At 41.7% G+C, this 23,152-nt stretch overlaps 1 protein-coding gene across 2 annotated transcripts in view; it reads left to right on the forward strand.

The window, feature by feature from the left end:
* LOC137325138 (serine/threonine-protein kinase N2-like) overlaps positions 1-11,048 on the forward strand; it is a 98,514-nt gene extending 87,466 nt beyond the window's left edge. For both annotated transcript variants that reach the window (XM_067989886.1, XM_067989887.1), the window contains exons 17-22: positions 495-557; positions 1,795-1,871; positions 5,505-5,647; positions 5,740-5,847; positions 7,495-7,575; positions 8,827-11,048. In XM_067989886.1, the coding sequence (XP_067845987.1) occupies positions 495-557; positions 1,795-1,871; positions 5,505-5,647; positions 5,740-5,847; positions 7,495-7,575; positions 8,827-9,030 (676 nt within the window). In that variant the 3' untranslated portion in view covers positions 9,031-11,048. The remainder of the gene's footprint in view (positions 1-494; positions 558-1,794; positions 1,872-5,504; positions 5,648-5,739; positions 5,848-7,494; positions 7,576-8,826) is intronic.
* The last annotated feature ends 12,104 nt before the right edge of the window (positions 11,049-23,152 follow it).

Below are 23,152 nucleotides of genomic sequence, written 5' to 3' on the forward strand. Positions count from 1 at the left end.
AATAGGTCTACACATTGAGCTTAGAAAGCCTCCAAATTGTATTCTTGCAAGTTAATTGCCATAGCTACTTGTCTGTCTTAATTGTAATGTTGTGTAATGCCACATTTCTGGTTAGCTGATGCCGTATTTTGTCCGTACATTTAAATTGTTGTGCGAAGGAGTGGGAGGGTGCAAGTTCTCCTAACACTTCCTCACAAATTTATCATCTCAGTGTGGACATTTTGGGACAGGGGTGGTCAAGCTTGAGTGTAAATAGACTCTTGCAGCTTCCATTGCCGGCTCAGGCCTAGCAGAGGCCTTTATAATAGGTAACCAACCTGAGCGTACTCGGTCGGGGAGTGTTGTCTTTCGTATTGGTGGAGCCACTTTGGAAGAAAAAAAATGTCGGGTGAATTTTTCACTCTTAATTTGGCATATTTTGTGAAGAATACAATTAGAACAAAAACATCATTGTTTTATTTATACTAACCATCAACGTGACTTCCCTGCAACAGGTTTTATGCTGCTTGTGTGGTTCTTGGTTTGCAGTATTTGCACGAACACAAGATAGTTTACAGGTATGTAGAAGAACAATTGCTTGCTGATGGTCTGCTTTTAGACTCCATTTTTGATAGAATACCAGTGCAACCACATATAAATTCCAATTCTGGTATGATTCATACAATTGCAGAACTAATACAAACAAGACAGCTCCCACTAATTACTTTTAAGGGTTTAATTTGTTCTTTGTGCACTTTTGTCAAGGATTTATTTTTCTCTTTGTGTGATAGCAGAAATACATTTACACAATATATTCTTAGAGTTCTGAGCAGCAAATAACAACACACCTGCAATAATGTTATTGAATCACCCACTAACCACCTAATAATAGGCACACTATTAATAACACTTATTACATCAGTCCAGCTGTGGAATATGCAAATTAGGTTGTTCATGGAGTGAACAAGGAGATCCTAAAAACTTCACTTCCTGGATATAGCTCTACAAATCATATTTTTGAGCATTGAGGCAACAAGGATACCTTTCAAAAGGGCCATGTATCATTAAACAGAGGGCCCAGCATATGTCACAAGTAAACAATGTGCTTGGAACAATGTATGGGATTAACAAAGTTACATGTAAATGCACAATTACTATGCACCAGCTTTAATGCTTAGAGCAAATTAAACCCCAATAGTCAGGGGTGATTGAAACAGCAGTGTCACCTTGGGGGTTCAGATGATATTTATATTGTCATTTGAATCCTTTCATGAGATTGCTGGCTGGTGATTCTTCCAGGTTATCTAATCTCAACCCAGAAACTGAAAAAATTGAAAATGCTCCGGGTCGGGAGCTGTTACCAGTAGAGGTCTGCAGATTCTGTTTTGGGGTCTCCGCTGATCAAACCAAATTTGTTGTTGATACCAAGCTATGTGTCCAGGTGGTGAAAATGACATTAGTAGCATTCAGAGACTGGAGCAATTTCTTAACTGTTAATGTCCTCCTAGGCTCCTTTAAAACCCAAATTTGTCATCAGCTATTTGGTTTATTTAATCTTGGGTGTAATCTTGCAAGGCTGTGCTAGTAGTAAATGCGGGTCAGAAAGTTGGAGCTATGATGTTGTAATGCTATCTCCACTAATGCGCTTGCTGCTAATGAGACTGTACACGGGGGAGCACAGACTGAGAGAATTACCGCCCTTGTCTCTCCTACTCTTTTTAACCTTGGCGTGTTGAGTAGAAATTGATTTGAGCGATTTTTCCACGTTTAGCAAATGTGTGCAGTGGTTTGATATAAATCTTTGTCCTCTTCCAGAGATTTAAAGCTAGATAATCTGTTGCTGGATAGTGACGGCTACGTCAAGATTGCTGACTTTGGTCTTTGTAAGGAGGGTAGGTATTCAAAGTCTTGAAAATTCCTCATGGATCAGATTGTAAATACGTTGTTATCCTGAAATATTGTCTCTTTTTAGTGCAGTTACTGCTGTTGATCTACAGCAGGATGCCTTCTGTAGTCTGGTTGATAAGTCCCTTTATTTGACCTTGCTTCATTATAACAGAACATAGTATGTAGGTGTATTGCACGTCACGTTATCTCAAATTAAAATGCATGCCACAATATTTTTATAATTGAAATAATCGGTAATGTAAATCAAATTGTAAGCTTATTGTAATGTTAAAAAGAATAGTAAATATGTTGGCATTCATGCGGAATACTAAACCGTGGAAGTTTGCAGCTCCTAGTCAATTGTTACATATGAGCAGCCGAAGTACTGGAGGGAAGGAATAACTTGTCCAATATGCTGAATTGAACTGATGTATGCTATCAATGCTGTTTTTTTTATTCGTTCATGGGATGTGGGCGTCGCTGGCGAGGCAGGCATTTATTGCCCATTCCTAATTGCCCTTGAGAAGGTGGTGGTGAGCTGCCTTCTTGAACCGCTGCAGTCCGTGTGGTGAAGGTTCTCCCACAGTGCCGTTAGGAAGGGAGTTCCAGGATTTTGACCCAGCGACGATGAAGGAACGGCGATATATTTCCAAGTCGGGATGGTGTGTGACTTGGAGGGGAACGTGCAGATGGTGGTGTTTCCATGTACCTGCTGCTCTTGTCCTTCTAGGTGGTAGAGGTCGTGGGTTTGGGAGGTGCTGTCGAAGAAGCCTTGGCGAGTTGCTGCAGTGCATCCTGTGGATGGTGCACACTGCAGCCACTGTGCACCGGTGGTGAAGGGAGTGAATGTTTATGGTGGAGGATGGGGTGCCAATCAAGCGGGCTGCTTTGTCCTGGATGGTGTCGAGCTTCTTGAGTGTTGTTGGAGCTGCACTCATCCAGGCAAGTGCAGAGTATTCAATCACACTCCAGGCTTTGGGGAGTCAGGAGGTGAATCACTTGCTGCAGAATGCCCAGCCTCTGACCTGCTCTCGTAGCCACAGTATTTATATGGCTGGTCCAGTTAAGCTTCTGGTCAATGGTGACCCCCAGGATGTTGATGGTGGGGGATTCGGCGATGGTAATGCCGTTGAATGTCAAGGGGAGGTGGTTAGACTCTCTCTTGTTGGAGATGGTCATTGCCTGGCACTTGTCTGGCGAGAATGTTACTTGCCACTTATCAGCCCAAGCTTGGATGTTGTCCAGGTCTTGCTGCATGCGGGTTCGGACTGCTTCATTATCTGAAGGGTTGCGAATGGAACTGAACACTCTGCAATCATCAGCGAACATCCCCATTTCTGACCTTATGATGGAGGGAAGGTCATTGATGAAGCAGCTGAAGATGGTTGGGCCTAGGACACTGCCTTGAGGAACTCCTGCAGTAGTGTCCTGAGATGATTGGCCTCCAACAACCACTACCATCTTCCTTTGTGCTAGGTATGACTCCAGCCACTGGAGAGTTTTCCACCTGATTCCCATTGACTTCAATTTTACTAGGGCTCCTTGGTGCCACACTCTGTCAAATGCTGTCTTGATGTCAAGGGCAGTCACTCTCACCTCACCTCTGGAATTCAGCTCTTTTGTCCATGTTTGGACCAAGGCTGTAATGAGGTCTGGAGCCATGTGATCCTGGCGGAACCCAAACTGAGCATCGTTGAGCAGGTTATTGATGAGTAAGTGCTGCTTGATAGCAGTGTCGACGACACGTTCCATCACTTTGCTGATGATTGAGAGTCGACTAATGGGGTGGTAATTGGCCGGATTGGATTTGTCCTGCTTTTTGTGGACAGGACATAACTGGGCAGTTTTCCACATTGTCGGGTAGATGCTCGTGTTGTAGCTGTACTGGAACAGCTTGGTTAGAGGCGCAGCTAGTTCTGGAGCACAAGTGTTCAGCACTACAGCCGGGATGTTGTCGGGGCCCATAGCCTTTACTGTATCCAGTGCACTCAGCCGTTTCTTGATATCACGTGGAGTGAATCGAATTGGCTGTGATGGTGGGGATGTCGGGAGGCGGCCGAGATGGATCATCCACTCGGCACTCCTGGCTGAAGATGGTTGCAAACGCTTCAGCCTTGTCTTCTGCACTCACGTGCTGGACTCCGCCATCGTTGAGGATGGGGATGTTTACAGTACAGTACAATATAGGCCACGTCAACCGCTACTAAGAATGTAAATATATTTTTTAATTCATTCGTGGGATGTGGTTGTCGCTGACAAGGCCAGCATTTATTGTCCATCGCTAATTGCCCTTGAGAAGGTGGTCATGAACCGCTGCAGTCCGTATGGTGAAGGTTCTCCCACAGTGCTGTTAGGAGGGGAGTTCCAGGATTTTGACCCAGTGATGATGAAGGAAGGGCGTTATATATCCAAGTGAGGATGGTGTGTGACTTGGAGGAGAACGTGCAGGTGGTGGTGTTCCCATGTGTCTGCTTCCCTTGTCCTTCTAGGTGGTAGAGGTTGTGAATTTAGGAGGTGCTGTCGAAGAAACCATGGCGAGTTGCTGCAGTGCATCTTGTGGATGGTACACACTGCAGCCACGGTGTGCCGGTGGTGGAGGCAGTGAATGTTTAAGGTGGTGAATGGACTGCCAATCAAACGTTCTGCTTTGTCCTGGGTGTTATCGAGCTTCTTGAGTATTGTTGGAGCTGCACTCACCTAGACAAGGGGAGAGTATTCCATCACAATCCTGACTTGTGCCTTGTAGATGGTGGAAAGGCTTTGAGAAGTCACTTGCTGCAGAATACCCAGCCTCTGACCTACTCTTGTAGCCACAGTATTTATGTGGCTGGTCCAGTTAAGTTTCTGGTCAACGGGGACCCCCAGATGTTGTTGGTGGAGGATTAGACGATGGTAATACCGTTGAATGTCAAGGGAAAGTGGTTAGACTCTCTTGTTGGAGATGGTCATTGCCTGGCACATGTGTGACACAAATGTTTCTTGCCACATATCAGCCCAAGCCTGGATGTTGTCCAGGTCTTGCTGCATGCGGGTACGGACTGCATCATCTGAGGGGTTGTGCGTGGAGCTGAACACTCTGCAAACATCCCCATTCCTGACCTTTACGATGGAGGGAACGTCATTGATGAATTGAACTGTGTTTGGCCCTGGCACCTGACTGCAGTACAGTGGGAACCCATAGCTATTTGGAAGCCAATAATTGTCCACTAATAACAGCCAGGCTCCAAGCAGATCACCTGATGCCATTATACACTACTCTAGGTTCATAAATGTACCCCACAATAATGCTAAGTGTCATAACCATTGAAATAGATTCCATGGTGGATTATTAATAACAAATATTGAAATCGTTGCATGACTTGCGACCATTTGTAATACTGTCATTTGTTAGTTTTATGACTAGAATATTTCCATGTCACCTGCCACATGGCTTCTATTTTGAATCTACACATTTTGAATTCCATTTAGAGCCTGTCCAGCTGTGAATTCATGTGAACATGGTCCCAGATTACTCATTTATCATTGCTTAAGATCATTTAAATGCCATAACGGCATGTTCTATTAAATTTTATACTATTTTGAATTTGTTTGCTTAAATACAGATGAGAAATTGGCTCATTTGCCTTCATTTATTTCAGGTATGGGTTTTGGAGATCGAACAAGCACATTTTGTGGCACTCCTGAATTTCTTGCTCCGGAAGTACTGACGGAAACTTCATACACGAGGGCAGTGGATTGGTGGGGACTTGGTGTTCTTATCTATGAGATGCTGGTTGGTGAGGTGAGCACGAATAGTTGGAGTGACTGTTGTTTAAATCCAGTGTATATAATACAATATAAATTATTGCTTTTTTTTCTCTCACCTCTTGTTAGTCACCATTTCCTGGGGATGACGAAGAAGAAGTTTTTGATAGTATTGTAAATGATGAAGTGAGATATCCAAGATTCTTATCTACAGATTCAATCTCCATCATGAGAAGGGTATGTTTCAATAATTGGCTTAATTTGAGAGAACAAATTAAATTATTTTTTACAAATTTGTCTGCTTTGAATGCTGTCCAGACTAGTCAATTATATTAGTTGCACTTCTTTTAAAGTAGATCTTAAAAGCTGTATGCTTAAATTACTTGATTTTCTGCTTCCTAGATTTTTAAATATTCTTTGAATTTGTGGTCTTCAAACAGATTGGGAAATAAAAATGAGCATTATGCAAACTTATTCATTATCAAATAAGGAAATAATGTTCAAAGATACAGGTGTTGAAGTTCAGTTTTTCATTCATTACATATAAAGTTTTCAGCACCAATGTTCATGTTTGTGTTTAGCTTGGTTGAAAATGGCTAGGCTATATGTTCTAGTTTATAAGTCAATTCACATTTTTGCGTGTGTAATTTAAACTTCTGTCATTGCTTCCGATTTTCTTTTAACTTTTTTATACTTGTATATAATCTGTCATCTGAATTAATGGGCTTCACGGCGTAGCTAAGAAATAAATTATTATCGATATTTAGAACCATGTTTCTGCCCTTAAATTTATCACTTGTCACATGTCAAAATAACATTGGCTTCTGCTGTATCTGATAACAGATGTTTTCTGTATTTAAATAAATCTTAAAGAAGAGTAGATTGATCAGCATTTGAATGTTGCCCACATGCATTAGGAAAGGTTCATCCAGAAAAACAATCATGGTATGATGTCCTTTTAAGACTTTTTGCTGCAAGAGCCATGTGACCCTTCCAAAGTATTGATGTTAATGTCAGTGAAACTAGTTGACTGTGGGGTTAGGATGCTTTCCTCCTGCCAGTGAAAATTATCCTGATCAAGAGCTCCTTCACCAATCTTTTGATGCTTTTGAGACAGGACTGCTACTAAGGGTGTCTTATGTAGTGGTGTCTAGCTAAATCTTTGAGATCTACCAATACACCTTCACACGAGGCTGATAGGACGGAGCAAGATTGAGGAGGTAACTGGGATGCCTTAAGAAGCACCAGAACATTAGTCATTCCAGGTACGGTCCCTAAGAGCTACCCCAAATTCCTTTTGCGGTCACAAAGATTCCTATACACTCAGTTTCAAGCTGCATAGGTACAGAAAGTAGCAGTCGATTCAGAAAAAGTAGTCTTTCATTGGGGAAAATAATTGACTGATACATTTGTAAAGACTTACATCATGTTGAGTGTTTAGATGATGGATGTAAATAGATTGTCTGTCTGACTTGAACTATAAGTTCAGAACGGGAGAGCTTGGGTTTAAATATTAACAATTCTCAAATGAGACTTGTCTGGATTCTTGAAATAGCTGTTGAATTATGTAAGCTGCTGATTTTGTCATGAATTGTTGCTGAAAACTATTCCACGTATGTGAGAGTGTTGTACCCGTTCCCTGCTAATGACATCTAACAACAAAGGTACTCTATGACAGCAGCTGAGAAGTTGCAGGGGTACTGGAATTAGAATTGTATGCAATCTATTTCCATCTGTGTAGAATGGGCATATAAGGACCAGTGACAAATCCCAATTAGTTGTAATTTATAAGTTTAAACTCTTGATTTCTACACATCTACCATTGTAGATCTTTTTCTGAAAAGGGTTCATTTAAACACTAATCAGCATTACCATTGTCATTAGCTCCTGAGGAGGAACCCAGAGCGGCGCCTGGGAGCAAGTGAAAGGGATGCAGAAGATGTAAAGAAACAAGCATTCTTCAGAGTAAGTGTTTATGTTCTGTTTGTTTTTAAATTGTGTAATTTTTGAATAAACGGCATGTACAGAGACAGTGGTTGGGTGGATGAGTTCCATTTGGCATTTAATATGAATTGGTTCTAAAAGTAGCAAATATATGATTATAAGATTGTTTAATAAGGTGAGTCAGAGGAAAAAGATCTAGGTGTGATTATAACTGACTAAGCGCCATCAAAATGTAAGGCAGCAATTGCGAGACAAACAATATAACGTATATAAGACAATTTAAGTGATGCTAACACACCCCATTACGCCTTAAAAATGTTAACGACTTAGTGTGCACAGTTGTGAAAAATTCCCTAGGGCAATTTAGAGGGAGTGGAAAGAATTCAAAGAAGGGCAAGAGATAATGACTTCTGGTTTTACTTCATTCATCCACGAAAAGGGTGTATTTATACTGCAACTTTATTGTCACTGCATCACAGCTACTGCTTTGAAGTGATGCTGGATTTGCAGTATAATTTGAGTTAGGTGCCAGCCTGCCCCTGAGAGTCCCCCTGGGTAAGATAGTCTCTGATCATTTGGGTTTGACATCACATGTAGTCTAACTCCAGTATGCTGTCATACCTGGTTTAAAAAGTGCTCAGGGAATCCCCTTGGCCTCCTAAACACTCCTTTTTAAAATTATCAATAGGAGTTTGAAATGTCTGTGGCATACGGATGCTCCAGCCCATGTTCTCTAAGTATCTACACTTCAGTGGTCATGAAGGGAGCTGTATGTGTATGTGTAAGTACTCATGTGCAGCAATCTCTCCTAGGAAGAATAGCTGTTGTAGCCAGGAAGTGTAAACAAGTTACAGCTTGGCTAGGTAGCTGTAGTATAATGCACCCTACTCTCCACGTCTCATCATTAGATAAAAGATTGAGGAGGGAACATGATCTAAACTTTTAAAGTAGTAACGGGACTTGCTGATGTAGGTACGACAAACTAGAGGAAATAACAAGCTAACAAACCTACAAATAAACTGTTGGATTGTAAGCTCTTGTCAGCCTGCTTAAGCTGAAGCACTCGAGAATTACATCAGTTCCATGATTCTGCAAATAGGATGAGTTTAGGGATAGGGAAAAGAGATCAGACTGGGCTGTGCATGGCAGTCAGCTGGATGGACTGTGACCGTTTCTCCTCACATCCTTATGTCCCATATCAATTGTGCTGCAATAGATGTGCGTATTAACTCAAAACATTTCTGACTTTTTTAATCCCCCTTCCTTTAACAGGCTGTTGATTGGATCAGTTTGTTAGCAAAGAAGGCAAAGCCTCCATTTCAGCCCATAATCCAAGATCGAGAAGATGTCAGTAATTTTGATGAAGAATTTACCTCAGAGGCACCAATTCTTACACCACCACGGGAGCCAAGGGTTCTGGTCGAGGAGGAACAGGGAATGTTCAAGGAGTTTGATTACATAGCAGATTGGTGTTAAATGCAACAAGCAAATTTTCATGGAGTAGAAACTGTGAATTCATAGCTGACTGTAGCTCACAGAAATGCCCTCTTTGAGACAAATAATGGATACTTCCAACCTTTTACTGCAGTCTGTGCCATCTGTAGTCCTTTAATTTCATGCAACTGAAGCTCCCTGAAAGAACATCACCACCAGTGAGGAGTGGCAATTTTGAATCTTTCACATCTTTGACCATTGGGAAAGTTTTTTTGTGCTAAATATCATTGATTTCTTTTGCAACACTCAATCTGGCTGATACCAGGAAATCCCAATGTAGACTTAACACTGTTCTTTATTGTATCTGTACTGCAGAAACTCTCTTCTTCCTATGGTCTGTTCACTTTATAAATGGTAATTTTTGCCTTAATTAGGAGAGGGTGTTGTAAGAATCATTCCATGGGCTAAATTGAGAACTACTTTCTCTCTGCCACATTACCACTTCAGTTTGAGGTGCTATCAGCTGATGACACTACAGTATGGTCTCACCTGGCATAAGGCAGCTACTGTCTTGACTGCTGATATAAAATAATTACTGTGTGGCCAAACAATGTGCATTTTAACAAACTGATTACTCTGCACATTATTTGGTCTCATATTATGATTTTAAAAGCTAGTTTGATGCCTTACCTTAATGTTGTAAATTTTAATTGTATTTATTATGTAGAATTGCAATATGCCTTAACTTTGTGAGACAGCACTAAGTGCTTCCAGACAGATTTTTGCAGGTACTGAAAGCCTACCAAAGCCACTTGCCAAACAGCAACATCACCTCCGCGCTCCTGGAACTGTATGTAAAATGGTGGGCACCAGCCTATTCGTTTCATGAAGAGAAGAAAGTTTGTGTTTTATTTTTTAATGTTCGTCTGTAAGTTTAAGTGTGAAGAACTAGCTATCAATGAGATCCTGCTGTTTCTCACACGTCATAAATTTCCATAACCCAGATTATTACTTGTGATGTACCATGATCAAAGAACACAAAAGATTTTATAGTTTGTATACCATTTAGTCAGTGGGTCATTTCCTCTTATCTGCTGTACATGACAACAGTACTTTCGGCTTCTAAGTTCTTATGGAAATGTATACATGCTGTCAATGTAAGTTTGATATTGTATTTTAGTTTACATTCACACAACGAATTTATAGTGTTCACATTTAATACACAGTGGCCATGTGAAAATGTGTTTTTAAAAGTAGCTGGTCAGTGTGACTTCTAACTGTTGGACCATTATAATGCATAGATAATGTATGGCTCGGCAACACCCTACATACTGTTAACGGTTTGTATATTTTAAGTTTAAGGAAAACCCTTTCTTTCTGCTAACCACAGCAGGCTCCATGTCAAAAACTGCACAAGTAACATCCACACAATTTAAACATAAGCTACTGTTTCCCATTCTTCACGGTTTATCCTGTCCTTTTCGTCACAAGAAGGTGACAATAGCAATAAATACTGAAATATTTGGAACAGCAAATGTACATTTTTATAAAGAACAGTACATGTAAATAAGCAGGGTTAATTAATGAAAGTTTTAAATAGTTTTTTTTAAAAAAGTAAACGGCTAGAGAAGGTCTGTTTCCAAAGTGTATAGAGAGAAGAAACTTTTTTTTTAAAAAGAGAAAATTAAATCACTAATGATGTAGAGGGCAGGGTGAAAGTACAGAGATGAGCTCAAAAGCACTAATTTTATCTCTGACATTTTTTAAACAAATGTTTTAGTCTGATTTCAAATTATTGAGAATATTTTACATTGTACATGTTATATTCATTATAAAGTGGCTGCTTAAGCACTTTGTAAGAAAATAAGGCATGTTTTGGAATGGTACACTACTATGCATTAACATTTACATGTGCCCAACAGAGTCTATGATTGAGAAACACTGAAAAGGGTTTTGCAGTCATTACATATAAATGCACAAAATTAAAACATTTTAAGTAGGGTTTGTTTGTTCGATTGTCCTCTTTTATGTGTACCTGCAATACAATTCTTATTTTTTTACATGAGCTGCTTTTTTTTGATTATTCCTCCTTTCGGTCTCCTTCACATTTCCTGCTTGGCTCTGATCTGACAAATGGGAGTTCGTCAGTCTTTTTGAGTTTATTTCGGTAATGGTTATCCCGTCATTGTGAACTTGTATATGACTTTCCCTTCTCCTGCAAGGTGCTGAGGGATGGTACCTTACCTAAGTGCCATTCTTCATTTATGACCCTGACCCAGCAGCAGGCTCCTTGACCATGGAGTTCATCTCAGCCGAACCCAATCGTGCTCTTGTCTGACATCTACACATGTGCACTCCCAGCCGGAGCTGCTGCATTGAATTGTGGAGCAGGAATCCCGACTGACTTTTTTTTCATCTCTCTAGCCTAGGAGTGCTGAGCACATCTGCTATCCCAGCTTGAGATTAACTAACAGCACATACCAGGGATAAAACCTGTGATCTTGTCTGGATGGTTTTGTACTGCAGTGTGTTGGCTTTACCCACCAACCTTCAGGGGGAGCTCTGAAATACACACCTCCAACACACTATATCCGTCAGCAACTGAAAAAAGATTTCTTGCAAGTTTGTTTGTTTTTGCATAGACTGGGGGTGGGGGGGGTGGGGAAGCATTGCCCGAATTTCCACTGTCAATCTTGTTGCTGCTGATCATATGAATTTTTCTAATCTTTCAGAACCTAAAAGTGGTGGGTGCCAGCATTCTCGTTACTTTGCTCCGTATCATCAGATTGTCTGCCCCATTGTGGGACTTCCTCCTAGAAACAACACCAACTTGCATTTATATAGCCCCTTCAACCTGGAAAATGTCCCGAGGTGCTTCAAAGAAGCATAATCAGTCAATTAACAATGAGCCAAAGAAGGCGATTATTAGGAGGAGTGACTAAAAACTTGGTCAAAGAGGTGGGTTTTAAGGAGGTAATTCCAGAGCTTCGAATCTATGGCTGAAGGCACAGCTGCCCGAAGGAATTTTACATAGAATTTACAGTACAGAAACTGGTCTATGCTAGTGTTTATGCTCCACACGAGCCTCCTCCCACCCTACTTCTCTAACCCTATCTGCATTTCCTTCTATTCCTTTCTCCCTCATGCACTGACCTAGCTTCCCCTTAAGACATCTATGCTATTTACATCAACTACTGCATCTGGTAGCAAGTTCCACATTATAACCACTCTCTGGATAAAGAAGTTTCTCCTGAATTAAATTAGGTGAATGGGCAAAACTGGCAAATGGAATTCAGTGTAGACAAATGTGAGGTCATCTACTTTGGAACAAAAAAGGATAGAACAGGGTACTTTCTAAATGGTAAAAAGTTTAAAAACAGTGGATGTCCGAAGGGACCTAGGTACATAGATCATTGAAGTGTCATGAACAGGTGCAGAAAATAATCAATAAGGCGAATGGAATGCTGGCCTTTATATCTAGAGGACTGGAGTACAAGGGGGCAGAAGTTATGCTGCAGCTATACAAAACCCTGGTTAGACCGCACCTGGAGTACTGTGAGCAGTTCTGGGCACCACACCTTCGGAAGGACATATTGGCCTTGGAGGGAATGCAGCATAGGTTTACTAGAATGATACCCGGACTTCAAGGGTTAAGTCACGAGGAGAGATTACACAAATTGGGGTTGTATTCTCTGGAGTTTCAAAGGTTAAGGGGTGATCTGATCGAAGTTTATAAGATATTAAGGGGAAACGGATAGGGTGGATAGAGAGAAACTATTTCCACTAGTTGGAGATTCTAGGAGTAGGGGGCACAGTCTAAAAATTAGAGCCAGACCTTTCAGGAGCGATTTTAGAAAACATTTCTACACACAAAGGGTGGTAGAAGTTTGGAACTCTCTTCCGCAAACGGCAGTTGATACTAGCTCAATTGCTAAATTTAAATCTGAGATAGATAGCTTTTTGGCAACCAAAGGTATTAAGGGATATGGGCCAAAGGCAGGTATATGGAGTTAGATCACAGATCAGCCATGATGTTATCAAATGGCGGAGCAGGCACGAGGGGCTGAATGGCCTACTCCTGTTCCTATGTTCCTAATTCCCCATTAGATTTATTAATGACTATCTTATTTATGGCCCCTAGTTTTGGAATCCCCTCACAAATGGAAACATCTTTATGTCTAGCCTACCAAAACCCTTCATAATTTTAAAGACCTCTATTAGGTCACCCCTCAGCCTTCCCTTTTCTAGATTTCGGGATGCACATGAGGCTAGAGTTGGAGGAACGCAGAAGGGAAAGTTTCGTGGGTCTTGTTGCCATGTAGGTTCAGTAAGAGCCTCAAAGCTTGCACAGCAGTTGACATGCATGCCAATTTTCATTCATCCAACACCGGTACTGCTGATGACAGTTATGACTTTAGAAAAGGCCTATTTTTCATCCTGTCATGCCCCTTTTCACCTTTTCCTTCCCCAGCATCGTGTCTCCCTTGATCCTCCCTCCTTCCAATGACACTATTTCTCAGTCAATCTTCTACCTTGCCATTGACCAGACTCGAGTTCGACTTGACGGAGCGCACAACCCCTCTCTCTGCCTACCTTGTTATTTTCTGCTTTGCCAATAGTGGTACCTGTTACTGGTATTTCCAGAGCTTCAACCTCAGCTGTCTCACCCACTGCTTCTATCAGCCATCCTGCTCCTTCAGGCGTTAACCTCCTCCCCGTCTCGCTTCCCTTTCCACTGCTCACCACCTTCACACTGATGGGTCGTCGATCTCCATTTCACTCTGCATCGCTTCCTTGCAAGCAAACCCTTGCCATGGTTTTTGTGTAGAGGAATCTGTTGATAACTTGCCGTTGACAGAAACATGACTGAGGCAGCAATTCCTTGTCATTGAAGTCACCCTACTTGGCTATACATTCCACCACTTGCCCAAATCTCCACAGCAGTGGCCGCTTACTATCTCAGCCTAGCCCCTACTATTCTGGCACCTTTGAAAATCTCACTCTTTTCCATCCCTCCCACTTTTCAATTAAAATTCTCTGTACCCACTCCTCCATGGAGATCTCCTTTAGCCTAGACATTAAGTAACTTCTCTGACAACAACTTGAACCTACACTTATCTCCACATTTCCACCATGCTATCCACTTCACTCTTCACATAAGCTTCTTCACCACATCCCATGGCTACCCCGTCAACCTTGCCATCACCTCCATCCTCTGCTCTCAAAAATTCTATCACCAAGGCTATCTCTGACCGTTTCCTTGTGTCTCTTGCCACTTATATCCCCAATTGCACTATCCACTGAGGACATAAAAACTTCTCTCTGCTCCCTCAAAAATCCACAAACTACTTATGTCTCTGCAACTATCATAATACCTCTGCTGCCCTTGAGTGCTAAGTTGCTCCCTCACCTCTGCCTTTTATGCCCTCCCCCTTCTTTCTGCCGCCTGCTGCCGCCCCCCCCCCCCCCCCAAACAACAAATCATTCAGTCTCCAAACACTGCCTTTGAGGCTTTCACGGAGCCTTGGGCAGCAAAAGACAATCCTCAGCTAGTCATCATCTTTGCTGCCTCAAGTAAAAGGCCACAAACTTGATCATACCTGCCACACAACTGGTCTAGTCATTCCTCGGGCTTGACCATGTTAACCACTACTATGCCTTTCCGCAGCAACGCCACCTACTTCTTCAAGATTATCCTGAAGTATCTCAAGGCTTCAATATTATTGATGTCAAGTCCCTCTGACTGACAATTAAGAAGCTATAAACTCCACTCCCTTGCCACTGACTGTATTCTCTTCCCTATTCACTCAAGCTGAACTAGACCAAGCAAAATCTTAGCATCCTGTTCTTCCTGGAACTGAGCTTCAACCCCCACATCCCTTTCATCACTAAATGGTTTCCATAGCATTACCTATATCTAGTCCTACCTCAACCATCCTGTTTCTGAAGTCTCATTCACACTTTTGTCGCCTCTCGATTCTTTCTCCAGTGACTGCCTTGCTCGCCTCCTCTCCTCCATAAACCATTTTGCCTGAAATTCACCTGCCTGTTTCCTGACCTTGTTCATTACTCCTCCTTTTTCCTACACTGGTTCCCTTCCGCCCCAGGCCTTGTTTTCCTACACTGACTCCCAATATATGGGAATTTAAAATCTTCCATCTTTAAATTCCCTCCATGACCGCCCCACCCTGCATCTGCAACCTCCTCCAGCCTTGTGTCCTCTCTGGCAGTGTTCAGGCATTTGTCTAACCTGTGTATCTCTTCCCCTTCACCTGTGAAGTTTCTTGGACTGTTTTCGGCATTGTTTGTTATAGCTGTTTTTGCATTATAAGTGTGGTTAGAATCATAGAAAGGAAGGTTGGAGGGAACTTCACCAGAATGGTGGCTCATGATGTTCAACCTGGTGGCTGCTCAACATTGTGGAATTGTATTGGAGACTTATATATTTCACAGCCTAGTACATGCTTCAGCAATTAGCAAATGATTGTTTACCTAGGTGCCAATAAGTAGGATGGAGTAGTACCTTGGTGCAGTAGATGGTCACTAGCTTTTTGGTGACCTGAGGTAGGGCAAAGGCCCCCAAGCATTGTTCTCACATCCATGTTCAGTTCAGATTTATGCCGAGAAAGTGTGAACCTTTTAGCCAAATCAGCAACAATTATTCTATGCATAAGCATGTACATTCAAATAACATAATTTTCATTTTGTTCTGCATTGTAAATTTCCACTAAAGTTTCAGTCTGAAATGTGCCTGTATTTTGATACATTGAGATTTAAGTACATACCATCAAACTACAATAAGATATCAATAGTTTTGGCAGTGTGTGTGTGCGTGCACGTATAGGTGGTGGTGGTAGTGAAAGTAAGCGCATGAATTACTTTTTTTTCTTTTACCCATCATGTGTAACTCCAAAAAGAAAAACTTTGAAGGTCCAGGATCATTTTATAGTTCAGAAGTTCTGTCAGGCTAAACTTAAAATTGACCCACAGTGTTGGAAGGTATGAGGATGAAATCATACTGCCACCTGTTGACAAGAATTTTGAATGTGGTCTATAAAAACTGAAGTAATTGAACTATGCTCATCAGTGAATCAAGTACTGTATTTACATTACATTAGCTTGTCCTATACTGGATTCAAATCGTGTGCTTAGGGTGGGATTTTCTGTTCCCTCTTATAAATACAGACAGGAAGGTGTGGGAAGAGAATGTAATGTTATAACTCCTACAAACATTATGAAACACTTGGGGTTTAGACCTTCACTTAAGAATGTATGGTTATATGGGATTCCACACACACAGGGCTCTTTTTATATTCGGCCCAAGAAATTAATCTGTTCCATGTTGAGGGGAGTCATCTTATTGCTGTTTGTGGGATGTTGCTGGTGTAGAATCACTGTTGGAATTTTAAAATTCTCATCCTTTTCAAATCCCTCCATGACCTCACTCCTCCCTATCTCTGTAACCTCCTCCAGCCCTACAACCCTCTGAGATCTCTGCGCTCCTCCAGTTCTGGCCTCTTGAGCATCCCTGATTTTCATTGCTCCACCGTTGGCGGCCGTGCCTTCAGCTGCTTAGGCTCTAAGCTCTGGAATTCCCTCCCTAAACCTCTCCTCCTCTCTAACTCACTCTCCTCATTTTAAGATGCTCCTTAAAGTCTTTGATCAAGCTTTTGGTTATCCTAATATCTCCTTTTATGTGGCTGTGTTAAATTTTGTTTGATAACGTTCCTATGAAGAGCCTTGGGATATTTTACTATGTTAAAGGTGCTATATAAATGCAAGTTGTTATTATGAGCATACATACGAAAATGGCGGACAAGACCTAGTGGTCCATCCATTCTCTCCCACACAGTTGTGATGCCTTATGGACAATACATACACTCCCCACCTCTTTTCCCCCCTGCCCTACCCCAACCCCAACCCCTGGAGCCATGTAATCTCCTGGGTGAGGCAATAAAAGATAAAATACAGGCCAATTAGGGGGACAAAAACTAGAAAATTCCTTTCTGACAGCCTTAGATGATCAAATCTAGTCCAGGAGATCACATTGGCCCTAATTTACATTACTTCTCCACCTTAGCCAGCAACAGGCTCAACTTTCACTTGAAGGAATACAGCTAATTACCATTCACTGCCCGAGCCGGGAATCTATTCCACAGGTCCACAATTCTCTGGGAAAAGAACGGTGTAACATCCAACCTAGTCTGCCCTTACATAACTTGTAAGTGTGACCCCTAGTCCTCCCTGACCAGCTGAAATAATTTTTCTATATTAAAAACAATCCAGTCCCTTCATTTTATTTTATATAGACCTCAATCAAATCATCCCTAGGTCTATGCTTGGAGGACAGAGACCCAGACTGTTGAGCCTATCTGGATAACGAAGGTGTTTTAAACTGGGAATTAATCTTGCAGCCTGCTTTTGCATCCTTTCAACATCCCCAAAGTGTGAGGAGACCAAAATTGGACACGGTATTCCAACTGAGACCTAACCAAGGTCTTGTACAAGGACAAATGGTATGCTTTGTTTTATAGTGAATTGTCCTGTGAGTACACCCTAGAACCCTGTTTGCTTTAGTTATAGCTTCACAAAGTGGAGATACATTGCTCATGGACCTTTAGAGATTGGTGCATTAAAACACTCTGATCTCTTTCTTTAGAAACAGAAAATAGGAGCAGGAGTAGGCCATTCGGCCCTTCGAGCCTGCTCCGCCATTCAGTATGATCATGGCTGATCCTCTTTCTCAGTACCATGTTCCCTCTCTCTCCCCATACACCTTGATGGCTTTTGTGTCTTGAAATCTATCTATCTCCTCTTTAAATATATTCAGTGACTTGGCCTCCACAGCCTTCTGTGGTAGAAAATTCCATAGGTTCACCATCCTCTGAGTGAAGAAATTTCCCCTCATCTCAGTCCTAAATGTCCTAACCCCTAGCCTGAGACACTGACCCCTCGTTCTAGACCCTCCAGCCAGGGGAAACATCCTCCCTGCATCCAGTCTGTCTAGCCCTGTCAGAATTTTATACATTTCAATGAGATCCCCTCTCATTCTTCTACTTTCACCACTGACTTTAATTCTTTCCCTGTTGGGTGTGTGTCTATTCATACTTAGCATTAGACTTGCTCATGTGCATAACACTAAACTTTCAGTTAAACATCACTTACCAAATACTGGCCCAGTCACCCAGCACATCAAGATCTGCTTGTTGAGCATCCTCTACAGTCCTAACTCTCGCACGTATCTTGGTATCGTCCACAAACTTGTGGATTATTCCCCCAACACCTACATCTAGATAATGAAAATAGTGAATAGGCAAGGTCCTAACACCGAACCCTGTGGGACACCACTGGTAACTACTCACCAAGCATATCTAAATCCATTGACAATTACTTTCTGCCTACAGGCATTCAGCCAATGCTTAGTGTACTGCAGTAGATTACCACTAATTCCATAAGATTCTAGCTTTTAGAGAAAGACTTGCATTTATATAGTGCCTTTCATGACCTCAGGCTGTCCTAAAGCACTTTACAGCCAATTTGCGTACAGCAAGGTCCCACAAACAGCAATGTGATAATGGTCAGATAATCTGTTTTTAGTGATTTGCATTGAGGGATAAATATTCTACAGTATAAATTTAGCATCTGTGCAAAACAGTTTCCATTTCTCACCAGCACTACGTGTATATCTGGAATGAGGCCCTGGCCTGAGTCCAGAGCAACACAATCTGGGCCTCCCTCCCCCTTCTGGGTTTAGGCTGCATTTATGAAACATTGATGAAACAACTCTGCACTGACGTGAAATGTAAATGTTGTAACTCGAGCTACTGATGGTGTATGTCAGATCTGAATGATAGAAGCCCAGGACATTAATAGTTAAAGGGACACAACCTTAAATATTTGGCAAGTGGTAATTTGCAGGTGATAAAAACAGTACTCCATTCTCGTTCTGGAAATTAAGTCTCGTCAAACAATTTTATGCAGGCAGTGCATCTTTTGAGTTATTTTGTTGCACTGGAACAGACTGCCAACTAATGCTGTAAAAGCTACAGTTAAAGCATTTAGGAATTGAATTAATGTTTCTTCTCTTTAGCTTGGTGGCTCAGTAATCTAAAACTTGAAAACGTCTATGTTGTTCTGAACTTTTTCCACTACTGTTTTTTAAAAAAATACGACTAGCCATAATCAAACGGTCTGATTAATACTGATACTGAGGTAGTATTTCCTTGGACTGAGCCTCTGGATCTCCTTACACGTCAATAGTTTATCTTTGCAACCCTTGGATGATTTCCGTGAATCGGTAACACCTTGATTGTTCCTGATTTACTTTGTTACTCATACAAGTGTCTCCTGTGACAGTGCTTGAGCTGCGTCAGAGGATATATAGTTTTATATTGTGTAATGTACAATATATTGGGGCCACTGATTTATGGGGATGGAATAAGTGAGATTGTGTTTTAAAGCTTAATGGAAGTATTAGTGGTATTGCCAATCAGTGGCCATTCTATTTTTATTTAGGTGTGTACTCAATTCTTTGTCTTAACTTCCTGTGTATCGTATACTATAAAGAAGGTTGTAGGGAATATGTTAGGGAGGAGGCATGGTGAGATGGGGGCATGTTGTTTACACTTCTAGGTACCGAGACCTTCCCCAAGAATGCTGCCAGACCCTAGCCATCCTCAAAGTCCACCCCCCCCCTGCCCCCAACTTCAGTGTTCCTAGACCACAAAGCTCTCAGGACTAATCTTCTCCCATTCCCTCCTAAGTTTCAACTTCAACCTCAACCCCAACCCCTTGCTTCCTCCCAGTTACCTTCAGCGTTCCCTTCTCTGTCTTGACCACCCATCTCTGACATCCTCACCTGATCCGTCATCCAGCATTTGTTGCTTCCTATGGTCCTGTATACTGAAGGCCTTAAAAATGGTGAGAGATTGAATACATCACTAAAGGATTATCATGTGAAGAGCTATTCAGTAAGCTGTGGCTCAGTGGTAGCTCTTGCTTCTGAATCAGAAGATTGTGGGTTCAAATCCCAGTCCAGACCCTTGAGCACAAAATCTAGGCTGATATTTCAATATGCTACTAAGGGAATGCTGCACTGTTGGAGCTTTTATCTTTCAATGTTAAATTGAGGCCCCGTGACCATATTTGAAGAGCAGGGGAGTTCTCCCTGGTGCTGTGGCCAATATTGATTCCTCAACCAACATTACTAAAACAGATTGGCTGGTGATTATCTCATTGCTGTTTGTAGCAAATTGGCTGTCTTTCACTTTAGTACTTTTATTTTTTTTAAAGTGCTTCGGGGCAGCCTGAGGTTATGAAAGCTGCTATATAAATGCAAGTCCTGCCTTACTTTCTCCAACTCCCTTCAAAGAAACAGATCACAAACAGAAAAGTGTGACAATGAAAAAGAATAATTAGAAAGGCAAGCAGTAGAGATAGTTACAGAACAGTTTCTTTAAAACCATGAGCAATATCACAGGACAACTCTAACAGTGTTATATACTATAATAACACTCATGATGGGCTAGCACTCATTGTTCCACTTCGCTGGAAGCAATGGCATGGGAGCACTGCTAGCATATGTCATGGAGTCTGTTTCCAGTCCTTTTGGAGTAGCACCTAGCTGTCACGCTTGATGTACAAATGATGTTACAATTACAGTTGATTGACTTTTGAGCCATTCATAAACTAGCAAATTACAACTAAGGAATGTATTAATCAACAAATAGAACTACTAATCAAGTACTAACAGAGCTGGGAAATGGTGGTGGTGTGCATTAAACACCAGGATTTTTAATGATTAATATGAAAACTGACTATTCATGAAGCATGTCAGGACTTAGTATTTGTAGGCACTATCCCCCCTGAGAAAAATCTGGCAATGAAAAAGGTCAGCCAGCACTAAGAGCCAGGCAGTCATTAATAGTGACAGTGAATACTTCTAACAAGAGAAAAGATAGTTCTGACAAAGGATTTACTCCCTTTATTACAGATGCTGACATACCAGTTCTTTATATACACACTAAATATCCTGTGGCATTGCACACAGGCAGTGAGGCGATGTATTAGTTTAACATGACTTATGTGCAAGGTGATGTTTGTAAATGATTTTTTAAAAAATGTTGGCATTGGATGTGGAGTATTTTATTGCATGTATCAAATACCTATATAATATTTTAAAGCACAGTAAATAGAAAATAGATCAAAAGTATATTTTTTGTATTTAAAATGTGATTAATATTTCAGAACTAAATTTTAAGGAATAGAAAAGAATCTGAAAATATAACTTGCATTTAAAAATTGATTAAAACTAAAAATTTGCAACAGAATTTTTTTTGTTGAAGAAAATATAGTTTAACAATAGGAGGAGGAGGATGGCTGTGAATGCAAGAGCTGCCTCTGGGGCAAAGTTGAGCCCTGGTCAAGTCAGTAGCCTATGGGGCACAGTCCAGCTTAGGATGGAGAACAAGCAGTGGGGCCTGCAAATAAGGTAGCTTGTTGAAGATAAGCAAGGTTTGAGTACAATACATTGCAGATAAGAGCTGTGGCTCAGCAGCAAGTGGAGGATTCTAGAAAACCATCAAAAGCAGCAGTCACTAGCTAAGCATTGGTTGGCGGATTCAGTTAGTGGCCGGCCGAGCAGATTGGAATGGCATACAGCGGAATAAGGGCCGGACCAAGGGGCGTCAGTCAACCCTCCAAGATTGACCTAGCATCTCCTGGAATTGATGATTAATCTCCAGGACACTGCTGTGAGCAACTTAGGAGAAAGCATCATTAGGCCATTTTTTAAAAAAAATTCCCCCCATTTGCTTTAAACATTTTCACTTATTAGTTATAAAAATATTGGTGGTGGGGGGGGGGGGGAGGAAAAGACTGCTTGCTAGTCAAGAATCATCCAGTTGGGAAACGAAGTCTGTTTGCTTTCCAATTGGCTGTGGAAAGGCAGTGCTCCGTGAGGCTGGGTGACCAATGGCGGGGAGCATGGGAGCAGGGCGATTGGCAGTAGGAGGTCATGTGATGAAACCTCCAGGAATACATCCTAGGCCAATGGCAACCCTAGCCCGTCCTGATAATGGGGTAGACTTTGAAAGAGAGCCTGCAAACAGACAGATGAACAGGAGTCCAAGAGCAGGAAGGAAAGTTATGGAGGGGCAAAGAAATTTAATTTTTAAATGAACTATTTAGTTTGTTGGAAAAAGTATGAGGGAGCTAGGATTGACAGCTATGCCTGGTGGTACAACTCTACATGTTGGTACCTGAAGATGTGGCAGTCCTACAGCTCCATCTGGTGGTAGAGCTGGGCCAGCTAGTGTGACAAGGACCTATGCCTTCTCATTACTCAGATTAAAATGGGAAATCATATAAGAGCTAAACCTAGAGGCATAACAGGGAATCACAACAGCTAACAATATTTCAGTATTTTCAAATGGAGCTTATGTTGCGAGAAATCAGTGTAGCACTGGAAACCAGCGCAAAATGGGCGATACGACTGGAACACACACCCTATGATGTCAGGCCGAGACTCACTGGAAATTGCAGAGAACAGGTGAGCTGTGGCCAGATTAGGGCCGAAGGAAAATCAACCGGCACTCCTGGCTCCACATACACAAGTATAATAAAAGGTAACTTTTTATTAGCAGACTCCAGCAGTTACATTATGGATTGCTGGATAGGCTGGTGTAAACTTGGAAAAATTGAGCAAAGCTTGTGCAGGTACTGGGATCCTGATTAACACATTCAAGGGGTCTAATGCCCATATGTTTCCAATTTGGCTGCCAGTCTGCTTTCACAGGAGCTTGGGCACTAGAACACTTGCTCTGAAATTGGTAGTCTCAATTCTAATTTTTCACCCAATAAATGGGTGTGATAGAAACCAATTTCTTCCCCTATCTCCCTCTCAAATACACACACATTTGTTATACAGAAGGAATGTGAATATATCAAAGAGCCATCAGCATCGGCCTATGGATTTTGCCACTCCTAGTTGCCAAATGTGACATTTCATCCCTGCTTTAACTCCGGCCTCCTGTCTCACTCCAGCTCCTTCACCCAAATGCTCCTCTTCCTGGCCCTCTACACTCAGCTCCCAGCCTAGATTACCTATAAGCAGTGCCACAGGAAATCTACTGCCGCTTTTAAAAGACATTTGTTTTTTTTCTGC

This window comes from Heptranchias perlo, chromosome 9 (genome assembly GCF_035084215.1).
Source record: "Heptranchias perlo isolate sHepPer1 chromosome 9, sHepPer1.hap1, whole genome shotgun sequence".
NCBI classification, from domain to species: domain Eukaryota; kingdom Metazoa; phylum Chordata; class Chondrichthyes; order Hexanchiformes; family Hexanchidae; genus Heptranchias; species Heptranchias perlo.